The sequence below is a fragment of the Caretta caretta genome, chromosome 27, assembly GCF_965140235.1.
Source record: "Caretta caretta isolate rCarCar2 chromosome 27, rCarCar1.hap1, whole genome shotgun sequence".
In the NCBI taxonomy this organism is placed as follows: Eukaryota; Metazoa; Chordata; order Testudines; family Cheloniidae; genus Caretta; species Caretta caretta.
Genome location: NC_134232.1, coordinates 9,923,346 through 9,942,308, shown reverse-complemented (window position 1 = coordinate 9,942,308; position 18,963 = coordinate 9,923,346). Strand labels below are relative to the sequence as shown.

Here is an 18,963-nt window from a genome sequence, read left to right as displayed (position 1 = left end):
ACCTTTACACATTATGTCCCTGATTTTCAAGGGTGCCAAACATTCAAAACTTTGACTGAAGCTACTGGAAGCTGCAGGTGGGTCAGCACCTCTGAAAAATCAGGTCCTATTTTGTACAAAGTGGTGCACTGCAGACAAGTTTTCAACCCATTATTCTTGTATCTGGCATTTGTTAAAAAGTAGTCTGGCATCTTCCCACAGTGTAGATTAATCCTAGCAAGAACTCTGCTAAAACAGCACACGGGGCAACCTCTGGTCCCTATTTCCTTTGGCAGACACCAAGAAGTGCTGACAGGTAGAGGCAGATCTCGGTCAGGACCTTGTCTCCATAAAAAAAATTCCCTCTCTGAGGTGTCCACTAGCCGTATCCAGGGCACAACAGAAAGGTGTGGAAATCTGGCAAGCAGGTGAACTAACCTACCTGAATGTTTTTTTCACAGTCTGTTTGCTGGTGAAGGGACAGCTCACTTTCTAGAACAAATTTCTTCCCACACTTGTCGCAGATCTGCATACGCCTGTGAGTGACGTTCATGTGCTTCTCCAGGTACCAGCGTGTGTTAAACACCCTGGGGCACTTTTCACAGGTCAAAGTCTCCTTTTCTTCACACTTTGATTTCTGCACAGGTGCCTTGGGCTCCTTTGCAGCTTTCTTCTTACGCTTGGGGGGCTCCACACTCTTTCTGCGGCCCCTTGTAGTTCTGGGTGAAGGAGAAGTTGTGGCTGCTGCAGCAGATGCAGCTCTCCTTGTTCTCCTTTGGGTAACACTAACTTTTTCCACTCTTTTCTCTTTTTTCTTCTGCCTCTCATTTTCCTCATCATCATTACTGTCTTCAGTGGCCTCTTCCCCACTGTCACCCTCCTCTTCCTCACTGCTGGTCTTAAGAACAGCAGTCTCTTTGGACTGGGAGGGGACACCCTTTTCCCCTTTTGATACATTTAATGTTTGGTTGTTAAGGTTTACCTCCACTATAATCTGCTCCCTTTTGTAAGTCACTTCATCTTCCTCCTCTTCTTCCTCCTCAGAGTTGTCAGAGTTCTCTCTATCTTCTTTCACAGCCCGGACCTCTCCCACTGATCTGTTCTCCCTGAAATATGGCTGCTCCTCTCTTTCATGGAGATGTGGTTTACTCATTTTGCTGTCCACCAACACAGAGTAAGGGCTTCCTGACTCTCTTTTGTACACTTTGGTGGACAGATCAAGTTCCTGACTGGAAGCATGATAAAACGTGGGTGGCACTTGACCACGACGGCTTTCCTCTTGCGCCATCCCTGCTACATGCACGGCACTGTTTTCAACCAGCTGTTGGTCAGAATTGGCTGTCTGACTCATTGGGGGGAGGGGCCCTGATTCATTGAGCACCTTTGATCCCAGAAAAATCAAATAAGCTGCTGTGAAATATGATGGGCTTTCAAGATGATGCCTGTTCCATCAAGACAGAATGACTAAAATACGACTCTCTCCTGGTGTTTAGCACTGAAGTGTGGATCACAGAATTCTGGTATTATGGCAAGAGCAGAGCTGTAGTAAATATTCTTCTGAAGAAAGCGACCAACCAATCTTCAAACATTTTATCTACAAAGAAGAACAGAGAAAATTAAGTCAGTTTCTTAAAAATAATTGAAGAAATATATCCCCCAAGCTCCTTGTTTTCTTTCCAGGTGTACAATTTAGGCAGAGTCCAGCAAGATCTACCATACCAATTATTAATTATTCATTATGCTTAGTGGTCTATTCTTCAAATTGCCAAACAAAAAAAATCTTATTTCCACTGATTACTGGCAACGGTGCAGATCTCAACAGACCCTCCGGGAGAGATAAGAGATTATCAAACTGTAAAATATGAAAATGGACCATACTAGTAGGTCCAGCTTATAGTGGATAATGTGGGATAAAGGCCAGGTGCAAAGAAAAAAAGGGTGCCCACCATCTTTTTTTTTTTTTTTAATTAAACTTATGTCTAAAAGCATCCTGAATGATATCCTTCCTAAAAATCCCTCCCAAATTTTGTTTTTTTTAAATCTTTTACATTACAAATTGAAGTCTGCTCTACCCTGTTTTCTGATGATCTATGGAAAGGTAGAGAACGGATAGTATGGCATCTCTCTGGTTATTAAACCTCATTACTTGAGAAAGAAGTGATTTTCATTCCAATATAGTTTTGTTAAAGATTCAGCACACAATTAAGGGCTGAGAAGTCTTGCAATACTCATCTGAGACTACTCTCAAACAAAGTTTCCTGTAAACCTGAGAATAGCAGACTTAATATTCCTGATATATCAAAGATAAATATGAAGTATTTTTGATGGGGAGGAGGGCAGATAATCTTTCAAATCTTCTCTATATATCATAAAGCAGCAAAAAAGAGGCACAGACCCTCTTTCTCCTTTTCACAGGTCACTTTTAAGTAAGTCAACAAACTCACTGTGGTTCCCAGTAGCACCAAGGACACAATTTCACTGTGCTGCAAAAAAAGTTACAGCAGAACAAGAAAAACTCAGATCAAAAAGGCCATGAAAAATTCTGTACATGTGCCAGCCTGGATGAGATGGGTAACCAGACAGGAAAGTTCTGTAGAACAACTGAGAAAGCATCTCTAAACTGCCTCCTCCCTGTTCTACCCTCCAGGTTGTAGTAGCATGCAAACTGGAACCGATTATGTGCCAAAGGACATTGTATTAATGTACATGTGCATGAAGAGTCTCAGTGAAACATTTTCATCTTGCAGCAGTAAATTAGAGTGGAAGATATTGTGTGTCCAGTTGTTTGTGTTTCCACCTCACAGATTGTTCATACAATCTGTATTTGATTTAAGGGACCTATTCTCTTCTATCTCAGCTTGTGCCCTGTCCCACGGTTACTCACTCCCCAATCTAGTAGCCAAACAATAACCCTTTCTATCCATCTAAATTTTACCTGCAGTTATCAAAGTTGGAGTTTGACCAGTACACCAGGGTTAAAGCTCCTACTTCCTCCTGCAAAAAATACCACGTGATCTCTACCACTAGTAATCAGAACCTCAAGATTTTTTTCCCATTCAGGAAATGTCATTTCAAGCAGCGCAATATTAGAAAGACAAACCAAGAATCTGGATTGAATGGATGAGATAGAGGGGTATATCTGAGCCATCAGCATAAATGTGGGATAGTCAAAAAGTCATGCCTGCAGACAACAGTACCTAGAGAGGGTGCAGAAGGAGGGAACCAAGGATAGAGGCCTGGGCGAAGCACATAGGAAGGAGAAGGGAGGATGACAGATCACCAAACAAGAGAGTTTGAAGCAGCAATCAGAGAGCTAGGAGAACCAGAAAAGCCGACCACTAAACTGTTGGGGTTAAGAAGGAACTTCCTCTATGGGATTATTATTACATAACTGTCCACCTCTAAAGTTTGTTCCACCAGTTCAGAGTTGAGGCACCTTTGATTTAACAACACTGTATAGTGAGACTTATGCTGCTATTCCTATGCAATACTCATCCCATCAACAGAGTAAAGCACCTCTGGGTACAATTCAGCACCATTCACATGCACTAAATTGACTTCAATAAGAAAAAACTACACATGACTTAAGTAGGAAGAATAGTATATTACAGCTGTACATTACACACTTCTTTCCACTTAGCACTGTGAGTTACTAATAAAAACATTCTCCAAACCACAAATATGACAACTTCATTCCAGACACAGCTGAATGCAATTTATATAAAGAAGGAAGTATATGTTGCATTTCTCTATTTGACAACCTTAAAAAGAGTTCAATTAAGGTGTTTGAAAAAGGACGACTTCAGTAATAGTTTTTATGGTAAACAAATTCATTAAACCAGTGGTGCTTCTCCTAGGGTACCAATTACCAATGATCTGCAGAATAAAAAACAAGCATTCTACAGATAGTGTAGGGAGATGAGAGACTGCAAAGCAATATGGACCCAAAGAGGTACTTACAAAGTGGTCTACACAACAAAGTGTTAATTCCACCATTATGTCTCTCCCCTCAACAGAATTTTAAAAATTAGTCATAAAACCTAGCAAACAGTGTTTATGCCATATAGAAAACTATACCTAGTTATTTTGTAAGCTCATTGAACAGATCTAAATTACATGGCTAACACTAGAAGTGTGTATAATCACTGATAATATAACACCTGAAATAGCTTAACATGCTGCTGTGAACAAGAAAAAAAACAAAATCACCTTTTCATTGAATTTTTGTCTTCATATTTATTAGAATTGTTTCACCTCTGCTCATTTTAGGAACATTCTATAAAATAAAACCACTTTACATGAATGTATTACCACTTCAAAAGCAAAAGGACACATTCTGAACGTATCAAAAGCTGTTTGGTCTTAAACCACTGCACTTTGCAGAAACAGTAACCTAGTTTCACTTTGAATATAATATTTGCAATCCTCAAGGGACCCACAACTTTCTAACAAAATTTCATTAACTGCCCCAGAGATGGTAAAGAGAGGGACACTTAATACATTCTCAATACAAACAATGCATTGCATCAGAAGATTAAAAAGTTTGAAATAAAATAGTGCTGAAGTATAACTTTTACTAGCAATTTCTGACACAATATACAAATCTTAATTCTGAAAATACAAAAAAGACAAGAAAAAAATCTATTCTTCTTAATGAATTCTTAATGAGCGAGAGTCTGTCTCATATCTTGATGAATTGTTCAGACTCTGAAAGAATGCTTTTCCTATCAGATGGGAGAAACACAGGCTCTCTTTAAAGGAAGTACATCCGAATTCAAACTCAGAAGTAGTTTTATTATGAATATAAAATGAATAGTTATGAGGCACCTGCAGGAAATTTGTATTCAGACTACACTGGAAAAACCTAAAAAGTGAGGTTACAAGAGTTAAAGGCATAAAGCCCAGAAGCAAAAAGTGCACCAAATCTTGACTTGCAGACAAATGTGTAGGTGGAGGAAGCATCTATGTGGGAGCAGCATTTCACACAATGCCTTTGCTACTTCTAATGAAAAACCACATTTCTTCATGTTATCTGCCAGCTAAAAATAGAAAAATCTACCCAGCAATGAACTCAAACAATTATTTGTTCTAACTTTGATTCAATATCAGCTGTTTTAAATCAAGACCAGTCTGAGTCGGATGTACAGAGTGCTATTGACTATAGATTTTAAATTACATCTCCTCAGAGTAGTGTGGTTAATAGTGACCAGACAGAGTGAGAAAACCTGGCTTTTATTCTTAACTCTGCCACTGACTCACCACGTGACCCTACCTTTGTGCCAAATTTCCCTATCTGTAAAATGGAGATAATGCTTATCCCATTTGCAACACATTTTGTGATCTACAGATGAAAATTACTCCTGCTTAGCATGGTTCTCCATGCACCACATAGTTGTGTAGCTACCGACATACACTGTGAATAACTAGGTGCCTACTACACAAGTGCGCTGAATTACTTCTCGTGGCTCCCATGGAAGACAGGAAGATGACGCATTTTACGTCACTCCACAACCACTTACAGCACTGGGGGAAGCTCTCCGGGGCAGGAGTGACATTGACCTAATTCTTACCAGTTGTGCTGCTATCCATAGGGTTTCCCAATATCAGCAGTGATTAACTGCCAAAGATATTGGTGGGCTTTCACTTTGCTGTAGCTTTGCAAACCTACAAGCATTTATATAGAGTCATTGCAGTGGTCTCTGCAGACATAGAAAGACAGCACTGCACTGAGTTTATACTTAGTTATCACTTGGAAGATTATTTTTGCAACCATGAAGGCTAGAAACTTACTTTTTTAAAATGAAAGTTTAGATTGTATACAATTGGTGGCATTTGCTTGGGAAAGCTCTGTACTCACCATAAGGAAGAGTGAAGTTTTCAAGTCCTATTCTCTACACTCCTTGCAGGAGCTCTCCAACTTCCATCACACAGTTTTGAGGACTGATTCAAAGAAAGAGAGACAGAGAAAGAAAGACTCCAGTAGCCGACTCTCAGGCTATGTCTATACTGCAGAGCCTATGCCAACGTAGCCCCCTAGTGTAGACGCAATATATGCAACAGAAAGGAGTTCTGTGGTATAGGACCAGCACCTCTGCAAATGGCATTAGCTATGCCGACAGAAACTCTCTTTTGTTGGCGTAGTTGTATCTCACTGAGAGTTTTGTCAGCACAGATATCACAAGCAGATGTTTTTTCATACCTCTTACTGACACAGCTATGATGGTACAAGTTTTAAGTGTAGACTAGGCCTTAGTCTTTAAACTCAGTACTTACTTTGATTCAGAAACTATTCATTAAAATGTCTTACGCTGGCAAACAGTATTCCAGAGTTGGAAGTAGAATAAACTAAATTTGTCTATTTTAAACCTCATTTGTGTTGGACTTCACTTCCACCAATGTGGCATAAGTGCCCCCAACTTTAATAATAAAAGGTCACAAAAACCCAGGCCAAAACTGATTTTACAGAAAAGCGCATACTAACAGTACACAAACATTAGGAATTAGTTTTACATATAGGCCCACAGAACAAATAAAACTTACAAAACTGCTTCCTTGTTATGGAATTTATAAAGTAAGCAATCTAAATTTTGCTTACAATGCAGAATAAAAAGCCCTAGTTGATGCAAGCAGCCTACTTTAAAGGGATACATGCAGATTACAGATGTGATCCATTAAATAAGAGACCTACTAAAAATTTCACCGCTAGCATGATAATGTAAAAATAGATTTTAATTTTTTATTTTTAACCTTTCCCCACTCTCCCCCTATAAGAAATTTTTGGTGCAGACAGACTGAAAGATAGGCTTTTCCTTACTGCTTCAATTAAAAAAAAAAAAAAAAAAACAGAGAAAGAGCAACAAGTTTTGAAATGGATATGGTCAAGTTATATCTTGTCATGTTAAGAAGTTCCACTCTGACTTTTAAGCAAGTAGCCTCTCCTAACAGCATTTTGCCATTTGAGAATCTCTTATCCACACAATGAGAATTCACAATCCACACCAGTAGAAAGTATAATTCAAAAGACTTATTACCTTTTCCTCATTCCACTATTAAGCAATCCCACTTTACCTGTGCTTTAGAAATCTGAAGCAGTTAAGAATTGTGAATGTCTTTTAGTTGTAATATGCAGTGTTGTAACCCTGTGGGTCTCATGATATTAGAAAGACAAGGCGGGTGAGGTAATATCTTTTATTTGACCAACTTCTGCTAGTGAGAAAGACAAGCTTTTGAGCTTCCACAGAGCTCTTCTTCAGGTCTGGGAAACTCAGGCCATGTCTACACTTCCACTTATGTTGGCAAAACTTATGTCGCTCAAGGGTGTGAAAGAACGCACTCCTGAGTGACATAAGTTGTGCTAGCATAAGCACTCTTGCGCACAGCACTATGTCAGCGCTGATTTAGGTGTTTTTTTATGTGGATAGGAGAGCTCTCTCCCATCGACACACCGCGGCTACACAAGTGGTCCAGCTGTGCTGCTGTAAGCCTACTAGTGTAGACATGGCCTTACTCAGTGTCTCTCAGCTTAATACAGGACAGAATAGATTGTTTAGCATTAATACTTAACTCACACTTCAAGGGACTACTCAAGGTAAAGTGGCCAGTTAACTCTTTTTAGTTATATTCGCAAAAAGAAAAGGAGTACTTGTGGCACCTTAGAGACTAACCAATTTATTTGAGCATGAGCTTTCGTGAGCTACAGCTCACTTCATCACTGTAGCTCACGAAAGCTCATGCTCAAATAAATTGGTTAGTCTCTAAGGTGCCACAAGTACTCCTTTTCTTTTTGCCAATACAGACTAACACGGCTGTTACTCTGAAACCTTTAGTTATATTGGCAATCAGCAGGTGCACTAAGTCCCAGGTTATAAATATATAGCATACACCATGATTGGGGCAGAAGAGTGTGTTTTGGCTAAAGAAACCAAATGAAAACTCTTATAAAAAGTGGCATGTTATATATTTAATGTCTTTTTTTTTTTAAATATGCCTCATCCAAAACACCTCAACATGTTAAAGGACTAAGTCAATCTGCTGGTATTTGAAATTGTAGAACCAGGGAGTCTAAATATTCCAAATTTGATTTTTCGAACACTGAACTATCACACTCTGCAGTTGTCCTTAATTAAAGAAGCTAAAAGACTTCCAGAGACTTAGCACACAAGACCATTAGGTGAATTTAACATTTGCATTATGACATTTACAACAGCAAATGTGAAGATTCAGGTCTCCAGCCATCTCTCTAATGGTTCCACATTATTTCTTTTTGACAATACTTAAAAACTCTCAGACACCTATTTAATCAATTTGGCAAGCAACATATTTGCTATGTGGAGTTGGCCATTTGCCTGCAAATATTTAATATTCCCATGGAAAAGTGGAGCAGACTGGACATCTCCAATTTCAGAAAAAGATACCTTGCATCAGTGTCCTGCAACTGGAGTCTACAAACAAGACTGGCAAACCTGGAGGCCTTCTCCATTAATTAAGTCAGGATCTTATACTATACCTTCAGGTCAGAATTGGGGGACAACGTCTTACAGATCTGTAACTAAAGGGAATCTCCAAATCTATGGATCTGGAATTTTTTGCAAGCAATAAATTCACATGGAAGAAAGTTGAAGAGGATGTTCTGGCAGGATTCTTTAAAATATTATAATCCCATAGTCTTTGCTGTATGATGTAGACAAAATTTTCTTTGCTTTTGGGGTTATTTTTAGATAACACAATAATACACTTAAATAGTTTTTCTATGTCTGTAGCCCAATTACCTTGAAATAGTTCTAGCCCAGAGATTCTCAGACTGAGGCTCGCAAATCACAAGTGGCTCTTTAATACGTCTCCTTCAGCTCCTTGCAGCACAATATGAAAACACTGTGATTCAATTATTAACCAATCAGAATGCTTTTACTACCAATTGTAGAATGCTTGGTCAGTCATTTTGCTATAAGAATTTTATATTATATTTATATAAACAGTAAATGAAACAATTAATTCACTCTACATGGCTCTTTTGGGTAATGTTGATTGCTAATTTGGCTCCTGAATCACTGAGCTCTGAGTGTCACCATAGTTCATTCTAAACCATAAAGTCTAGGTGCACATGTAGAATCAGACTACTATTTAAACAACTAGTGTACGTCTCTACTAATCCAAATTCCTGGAAAACAGACAAAGTCAGCAATGAAACTGCAATTTCCCAATGGCATTTTGATTATAATTTCAGCACTGGCTAAGAAGTCTCAAAAATAAAAAAAGTCCACTAGACTGTAAATTAAATTAGCTTCTTGAGTTGCTTTCAGGAAGCAAAGAATGGAAGATGCTTGAGAAAAAAATGCAATTACCCTTAACCACTATAAATTTGTGCTTAGAGACTTATGCCTTTAAAGCAGTACCAAACCCGAGTCCATTTAGTACCAATTGCAGAGTCAACTGATTTTAACCAATCATAACAAACAATTGTGCTGGTTATAGTGGGAGAGGCTGTTACAGCGAAGTTGCAGAACTCTCTATTCTGCCTGCTTTTTCAGGCACTCAAAATTTTCTGAAACTCACTTTTTGGGATAGTGTCCCAGGTTCATTCCCTACCCCAGAGTGATTAATTATACTATTTATTATTATTTTAGCAAAGAAGCATTAGCTGGTTTTGAGAATGAGTGAAAAAAAATATTTCCCAAATGCTCTTGCAATTTTTTTCCCCAAACAACTCTACAGCTGAGAGAGTTACAGTCATTACAGAGAAAACTGAGCCAGTGCAAATTGTGTTACATCAGTCTAAACTGTGTATATTCTAGGTGTCCGTACTGGTGTAGCTGCACCACTGGCTGAAATCCCAGTACAGACCAGGTCTTTGCCTATTCTATTTAGATTATAAGGTCTTTGGGGAGGGAGTCTTACTTTTTTTTTTTTTTGTGGGTAGTGCCTAGCACAATGGGGCTATGATTTCAGGTTGGGGCATATAGGTGCTAACATAATACAAATAATGTTTTCCACATAAATCAGTGGAAGTATGGCACATCAATAACTGGAAACAAAAAGGTATATGTTTCCAACACAGACCGCTAAATATCCTATGAAATGTGCAGGGATTGAGGAATGACCCTTTCCTTATGACAGGTTTCAGAGGAACAGCCGTGTTAGTCTGTATTCGCAAAAAGAAAAGGAGTACTTGTGGCACCTTAGAGACTAACCAATTTATTTGAGCATGAGCTTATGAATCTCTTAAGATAAAAGCTGCACACCTAAAATTTGCAGATAATGGATTCTCCTCTGCAAACTCTTTAATGTTCAGAGCAGAGAGCTAACTCTTAGTAGGACCTTGCCAGGTGGATAGGATAGGATGTTCTAATGGTGTCATACTTCCACATTATAACATTTATTTTCTCTCTTTCCTTCTAAAATCCATGGAGTTCCATCAAATATTATATTGACAATCTTAAGGTTACCCTGATGTGCATGCACGTCAGAAAATTACAGTTATGGCTGCATATGCTACCTTTAATCTGATCCTTATCCATTTGTAAACTCTTTGGGGAAGGGACTGTCTTTTTGTTCTGCGTTTGTACAGCTCCTAGCACAAAAGGCCCTAGTCCCTGACTACTGCTCATAGGGGCGACAATAATATACATTAATGATATTAATTATATGAACATGTACAGTTCCTAGTACTGTGTATAACTATATTGAACATGAGAATTGATTAAATTGATTTCTATGACATGCACACAGTAAACTTTCTTACACAACGTGTAACTAAAACAAAGCACTAGTGAAATACACTAGTATATACAAGCCAGTTTTTCACTAAACTATTGCTCTAATTGCCTCATCTCCAAAATGGCACCTAAAGACTGATGGTTTGAAAGAAAAGGTATAGTAAATGGCTGCTGATTAAATTATTAAAACATATACATTAAAGATAGAAAACATTTTAGAAGTCTAAAAATACTAGATCATTTTGGCAAATAAAATAGTGTAAAGATACCAAAATTAAAAAATACAAGATATTGCCTTATCTAAAGTTTTACAATTTTATTTGATATAGTGTATTTGGGAAATAGCATTGGATCATAACTAAGACTATCATAATGCATCCACACAAGAAGGCAGAGGTACAGTTGCACATGTAACCTCAACTTTGGCATTTGATGATTTGAGTAATTAATCATGCAACTTTAATATTTTTTACCAATAGTTTCTGGGACAATTTAAAAAGTGCAAGAACTAAAACTATTCAATAAAAATCTCTACTTCCAATAGCCTTCATATTACTTGACCTCAGATTTTGACCCCCTTTCCCCCCAAAAAAAATCATAAAACCACATCTGTAGTGGTCATGAAGATTAATTACAGCTGAACAACTTTTAATATTAGAAAGTGCAGAATAATAAATTAATAGCCCAACAAAACAACTCTCAAAATAATGGAAAACAGCAGTGAAATAGATAAAACCTACAAAGGTTTTATGAAATGAGATAAAACACACACTATATCTTGCATTTCATATGTATATTTATTCCTCAAACATAAGACACATACATTGTCCAAAATTAAAAGTTTGCAATGCTGTAATTTATTTGAACATAATCAAATTCCCAGTCTATTAATTAGTTATACCTAATGTCGTGATGGAAGGACAGCTGGGCAAACTTGAGTAGCACTGTGACCCTTTGCTTCAGGTCACAACATCTGAAGTGGGGAACCAGCCCCAGCCCCATGGGACAGAAACCACTGCTGTGTGGGGTGAATGCAAGGCATGCTTGCACTCAGACAACACCCCCTCCGAGGAACTGCCCTCCGCCCTGGGCTGGGATTCGGGTTGCAGTGCCAGGGCAGAAGGTGCATATATGTAACAGTGGGTCACTAAAAAGAAAATGCAGTTAGTGGGTCACTTCAGGAAAAAATTTGGGAACCGCTGACCTAGCCTATAATGAAGTTTCACCCAAACCAAACCAATTGTGTTAAAATACACTCAACAGATGTTGAGCTTATTGGACAAGAGTGGAAGTCTTCTAAACATTGAAAAAATTCTGAATTAAACTGTCCTGTCTTGTGATTTTACTTCTACAATTTCCCACTATTTAATGGAACAAACAATGACAATCTCCTTCAAAAGCAGATTGGAGACAGAAATGTGGATTTTCAACTTTAAATGCAAAAAAAAGAGTAGAGAATTTAAGATTTTGTTCTAATCACATTTCAGACTCTTCTTCTTTTCCTGGGCCCCAACTATGACTTTTGTCTTTGGGATCAATCACGTTAGCTAAATAATAAAGAAGGACCATACCTTCTTTTCTTCTTGTATGGTTCCAGTTCTTTGCCATTAATTAGATTTCCACCGAGACTGAGAAAGAAGTGTTATCAGGCTATAATTTGTCACGTCCCACTGAAACCTCACCCAGTGTAAGTTTAGTGCTTCTCTGTAGTCCCTTGTTGTATAAAATAGATGCTATATTTTGACCAAAGTCCTCTTCAACACTCTTATGGCAGCTGGATACAAACACACAGTATTCCTTAGATTTCACCAAAAAATGGGACATAAAAAATTTTTCTCAACCACTCATGGGCCTAAAGATCATTTCATTGCTTCTTTTTTTTTTTGAGTTTCCACAGTGTGTTTCAGGTCTGTATTAGTATTACTTCATCCACAGGGCTTAAAGAGCATACTGAACACATCTGATGAAATGGGTTTTAGCCCACAAAAGCTTATGCCCAAATAAATCTGTTAGTCTCTAAGGTGCCACAAGTACTCCTAGTTGTTTTTGCTGATACAGACTAACATGGCTACCACTCTGAAAACTTTCAGAGTAACAGCCGTGTTAGTCTGTATTCGCAAAAAGAAAAGGAGTTAGTCTCTAAGGTGCCACAAGTACTCCTTTTCTTTTTACTCTGAAAACTGAAACATCAGACAGCTAAGAGAAGTGCTCCTGAGAAGACTGTCTTCTTCATTTCAATGCTTTTATATAAGAAAATGTCACATACCTCCTTTTTCATACTTTTCTCTGAAATTTTGGATGCTATTGTGAGCAACTTGGACACAATATTGTTTTCAGATATAGAATTAATAGCACTGTGTATGTGCACATTTCTCCCCTCTATGGCTGCTTCTACTCATTTACAGGGTCATTTCTCAAGAGTATATCCTGAGCAAAGTGCTTCAATTATTTCTTTAAAATACTCATTTTGTGCTACGCTGAAAGCAACATCTACTAGCATAGAAGGTTGCAACTTTATCAAGTTTCTGCCTTTCCGTTGTTTTTACAACAAAACTATCGATTGATATTTGCCATTTGTGAAGTGTCACAAACACTGACTGCTCCTGAATGAATCTGATGTTGAAGAGCTTTAACGTGGCTTGAGTAGTAGTGGCAGAGCGCTGGGAGAGAACTCTCCCAGCACTCTAAAAACACCACCTCCACAAGGGGCACAGCTACCAGCGCACTGTCTATACTGGTGCTTTACAGCACTGAAACTTGCTGCGTTCGGGGTGTGTGCGTGTGTGTGTTTTTCACACCCCAAGTGAGAAAGTTGCAGCGCTGTAAAGTGCCAGTGTAGACAAGCCCTTAGTTTCCCCATGCAGTTTCCCTAAGATGGATAGGCCTTTACCACCACATGGTGGGCCAGAATGGGGATGGTTTCATTTGGAAGGACTTACTTTCTACAAATGCTCTCCTAGGAGTCACCTTAATTAAAATGTTAACAAGAGTTTTGTTGTTTGACTATAAAATTTTGTCAATTATCTGAAATTATTCATCCTAGCAGGTAATGTGCCCCAATACCAACCATCCACCATCACAACTTAATTCAAAATCTTTACTGTGAGTCCACTATGATGAGGACTCATGCCACCTGAGCATTTGTCTTAACTCAGCCCTCCTAGGTTGACAAAACTATCAGACTCTTTGTTTTTTTAAAGACATTTTGACTCACTTCCAGCCTATTAACTGGTTTTATAAATTAAAATGTTTTAATAAATTAAACATTTCAGATTTGCTGAGGGCAATAAAAGGTAAAAGTTTGCACTAAAATATGAAGCTCTTTCTGAGCTTTGTGGAAGCGTGCATTTAAAACCAACTTTATTTTTTAAATTTATTGCTTTAGAATTTTGAAATATGCCCACAGATCATAGTGTTAAATGTGCTCCCCTGTTCAAAAGAGCTTTATACAATAATAAGCTCGTCACACACCTCATATCCACATGCAAAATTGCTTGCAATGGGTGCATAACTGTTTTATGCACAGTTGGAACCACATTTGCTTGGAACGTAACTCACCATCATGAATCTTATACTGAGTCAACTCTGCACCACTATAGTAATAGTGTAGAAAAAGGCTTTGCCTGCAATTAATTCTCTTAAAAATCCCCTTCCATTGCCACCACCAATATAGATTACACCAGTTTGGAGTTTTAGTTTAGATCTGCTGCCAGCATTTAAACCATTAGGTCCCCGAACCCTGCTCAGGGCAAGTCTAGCCAACATGGCGGTTAAGATTTCAGTGGCTGGGTCTCTATGCTATCACTATCACCTGTGGAACTGCAGCCACAAGAGCAATGGTGGGAAGTTTTTAAGAAAGGAAGTTGAGAGTTGACAAGTTCTAAACGTGCTGATGCTACTGCCTCAACTGGGTCTGCTTGCACAGTCTCTCAATGCTCCTGCAAGCTTTCAATGATCTCCTATATTCCTAACTACTGTACTTTGTTTTGACCTACTGAAGCTTCTGTAATTTTATGCATACCAAGTTTGCTTTACAAGGTGAAATGCGCGTAAACTGAAGGCTTTTCTTGATTCAACAAATAAAAAACATGTTTAGGCAATACTTCGAACATTTACTCTGACAAAACACATTTTATATAGTAAAAATGTTATACAGTTCACATCTCAAAATTTTTTTGGTACAACACCTCTCCAGCCACGTAATGCCATTCCTACAAAACCTTACTTTTCAAACCTGTGCTGGAAACTATGGGTTAGGTACTCAGAATGCATTAGTACTGCAGCGGTTGGAGTGAGTGCTATATCTGGACATGCTAAACAGGTCTACATCAGCCACGATGGCCAGTGCAGACACACTGTACCATTAAAATAGTTCATGTCAACCTTCTTTTGTTGGACTGACACAAGAGACACTGCTATACAGGGTTCTTGGATTCTATTCCCAGTTCTTCCACTAACTCATGCCGTGAGGCTGGACAACTCACCTCCCCTCTGTGCAAGATAAGGATAGCACACACCTAAGGTTTTCCATCATTGTAGTACTGCAAACCTAATTCATGGGGTGAGGAGGCTTACGTTCATGTTTGCAAAGTGCCTTCACATAATTGGACTAAAGCACCTGTATGAGCAAACAGTACTCCTGTTACTGGTTCTGGAAGCCCATATAATAAAGAGATGTGATCTCCTAAAATGACCGATTTGCTTAGGTGGGTGTAACCAGACCCTACAATCTCCAATGAGATAGCAAGGAGAGAGAAGTAGTGACTTAACAAGTCCTAAGATGCTTCATGAGAGCTGAAGCGGAGAAACACACTTTTGCCAGAGCCTGAAAAATTCATCTGTCTGGGGCAAATAGGAATCTCTCTCAGACAAATGCCACCAGCTTATGCATAACCTATGCCTTCATTTTAAAGTAACATATTTCAAGCTCTTATAATTGCAAAAACAACCTTCAGCTACTATTCATAGCTTTGGCAAACCCAGAGTGAAACTGCAGGTAGCAATGGAAGTATCAAAATTCAGGTCAAATTCACATCTTGGAAAAGCTATGAATAGCTGTAGAGGTGGGCTGAAGAGATATTTACTGGGGACATGGACCCAAATCAGAGGGCTGACGATGGCTACATTGGAAATACCAGCCTTGCAATAGCCCAGGATGACTAGTGTGAGACTAGTGGACAGAAAAAGGTTAGAGAACGTTAAACTGATAAACTGCCAATAACAGCAATCCCAGTATTCTCCCCTTTCCCAATAGTCAGAGGTTTGTGGATGAGGAGGGATGGCTGAGAGACAGTGGGGAACTTTAACTTCATCTAGTTCTTTGGATTTTACAAGTTTGGATGGGAGGATGAATAGAAGTGAGGATGTGCGAATGGCTAAATGCACAAATGGATGTCTGTGGGAGAGATTATTTTTAAATCACCTATAAATTGGCTAAGTTTACAGAAGATACATAAGATCAGGAACCTATCTTCAAAGAAAGGTAAAAGTTAGAAAAGAAGGAAGAGAAAAAGACTGATTTAGGGGAGAAGTAGGAGAAATGGAAAAATAGAGAAGGAAGTAGAGAAAGAAAACAGATATAAGGGCATGCAAAACAAAGATCTCAGACATGACTGAGGTACATTTTAAGAAAACAAAGATAAGAAGTTACAATTAATAGCACACAATTTGTTCCACATCTTTAAAATGCAGAAGCCATGGCTTACTGGCAGATAGGCAGAGGTAGATAGCAGAGGTGGGGTTTTTTACCGACTAGGTTTAATCCTTCCACTAGATTGAAGGCCTGTACATTTCAAAAACCAGACAAACTAGAGCAGTGGTTCTCATCTAGATATTTGCCTAGTTTTACAAGAGGCTACATAAAAAGCACTAGCGAAGTCAATACAAACTAAAATTTCATACAGTGACTTGTTTATACTGCTCCATACACCAAAACGCAAGTACAATATTTACCAGTCGATTTTATAATTATATGGTAAAAATGAGAAAAAGCAATTTTTCGGTACTGGTGTGCTGTGACATTTTTGTATTTTTATGCCTGATTTTGTAAGCAAGTAGTTTTTAAGGGAGGTGAACCTTGGGACACAATCATGTGGAAAAGTTGAGAGTCCTGAACTAGAGGGCCATAGCAGCCAGTTTTGCCACTACATGACATGGGTGAGGAAGAGTTATTGCTATGTAATTTGGTCCCTGTCTCAAACTCCAAAAATCACTTCTCTGAACAAGAGCTTGTCTTTTCACAGCATAAGTTTACTGAAAGTCATGTACATTGAAGGCCAATCCCATTCTAGTGCATGTCTCCAGAAAGAAGAAGTATTATTAACAGTGATCTGGATCCAAGTGCAATGCTATATTACAGGAAATCTAGGTGCATTCCTGGTAGCAGATGCCATCCTATTGTGAATTGAGGTTGCAACCAACCGTATTATCCATGTGCCAATCCTTTCCCAGTGTAAATCTTTAGGAAACCCAGATATGTTCACAGATTTGGTCACAGTGAAAGAATAGGGAACCCAGAGAGGACATAATGATAGTAAACTGATCCCATCAAGAAATATATAAGAAATCCTAATTAAATAAGGTTCCTTCACTGAGTTAACTGTAGCTGCACCCCTCGATCCACCAAGACAGAAAAACAAGAGGAATTAGCTGGAGTCAGGGATACAAATTCCATTTTGTATTTTATGAAAGGATCTAACTTGCAAGGAATAAACAAAAAACAAAATGTGTAGGAAGGAGAGTTATTAAAGTTACTGCTTAAAAAACCCCAGCTTGCTTGATTTTTTTAAAATGTAAGTTGCAAAGAACATTCACTTTAGCTGAAATCCTAAATATGAGTATTCTGTAGATGTCAAACACAACTCTAGTGATGCTATCAGGACTGTCAGCCTTTAGCAATCAGATTAACATACAGTAAATGTACAATCTCTCTGCTGATTTATCTGCTGCCTACATTAACCACTAAAATTCACACTAGGCCTGCCATGTGATTTGACTTCAGACACAGCATTCATTGAGACATTAAAGTCTTACAACACCCCTTTCACCACAAACTCTGAGCAGGTTTAAATAAGCAATGCCTCTGAGTAAGTGTAGCATTTGGAGCAGATTTTTTATTGTCTTCATCAAAACCAGCCAGCCACAGTGCAACCAAAATTCCAATAAGCCCTCTGCATCTGCAAGATTCAGCTATGTTCCAAGTTAAATATTTCCATCTTATTGTGTACAACATTCAAAGAAATGAAGGTATGCAGATCATAGAACGCTAGCCCATAAATTTTCAACCATAAAACCTACAGCCTGAAAAAAGTTAAGCAGATCTGTACTCTTATACTACTTGATTACCTGTCTCCATGATGTCTCTCTAGCTTGGTTACCACCTCAGATATTCCTTTAGAAATAACAGACTAAAGAAGTTTTCAGTATTTGGAAAAGAATGAAATTGCTTGACAGGTTTAATATCAGCTGACAGCGAGGAACCCAATACTGTTGACACAAGAACTCAAATCTCCTTGTCAAGGAAAGTATAGTAGTCATCCTCAATTCTAAAGGCTTATAGTACATTTTTTAAAGTACACTTTTTGGCAGCCTCTCAAACATTCAGCACAGATAAGAGCAAGGGTGCTTTTAGATGTTTTTGCAACTATATTGAGAAAACTTTTTTGAAGCTTCATAACTGAATGTTAATTTAGTACTAAACCATTTTTTTGCACTGCAGCAACAAGAAGCAAGCCCACTACTGAACTCTTTCCTATATTCCATTTTTAACACACTTTCCCACAAAAATAATCAAATTTCCAAATTTAGGAGTAAAACTGCAAGCAAGAACTCCAAAAACTCTGAAGGTAGCTCTGGTTGCAGCAGTTTGCAAAGCTTATGATGGCTAAAATCAGAGTGCTTCTCCTGAGAGAAAACTACTGGTCTGAAACCTCCTTAGGGAAAAAGAAAAGGAGGACTTGTGGCACCTTAGAGACTAACCAATTTATTTGAGCGTAAGCTTTCGTGAGCTACAGCTCACTTCATCGAATGCATCCAAATAAATTGGTTAGTCTCTAAGGTGCCACAAGTACTCCTTTTCTTTTTGCGAATACAGACTAACACGGCTGCTACTCTGAAACCTCCTTAGGGAAGAGTGTCTGAAAGTGTCAAGGAAACTAATGCAAGCTGTTTGTACTAATGAGTTTGAGCTGCTGGCACCACAGCTACCTCAAGAGTTTCACTCCCTCTGCAACTGTCCTCCAGCAGAGTGGAGTGATATAAATCACTCAGTTTT

General features: G+C 38.4%; 1 protein-coding gene across 1 annotated transcript in view; it reads right to left on the bottom strand.

The window, feature by feature from the left end:
* ZNF652 (zinc finger protein 652) overlaps positions 1–18,963 on the bottom strand; it is a 34,561-nt gene that overhangs the window by 11,578 nt on the left and 4,020 nt on the right. The window contains exon 2 of the mRNA XM_048830442.2: positions 422–1,573. Coding sequence (XP_048686399.1) covers positions 422–1,330 — 909 coding nt within the window. The 5' untranslated portion in view covers positions 1,331–1,573. The remainder of the gene's footprint in view (positions 1–421; positions 1,574–18,963) is intronic.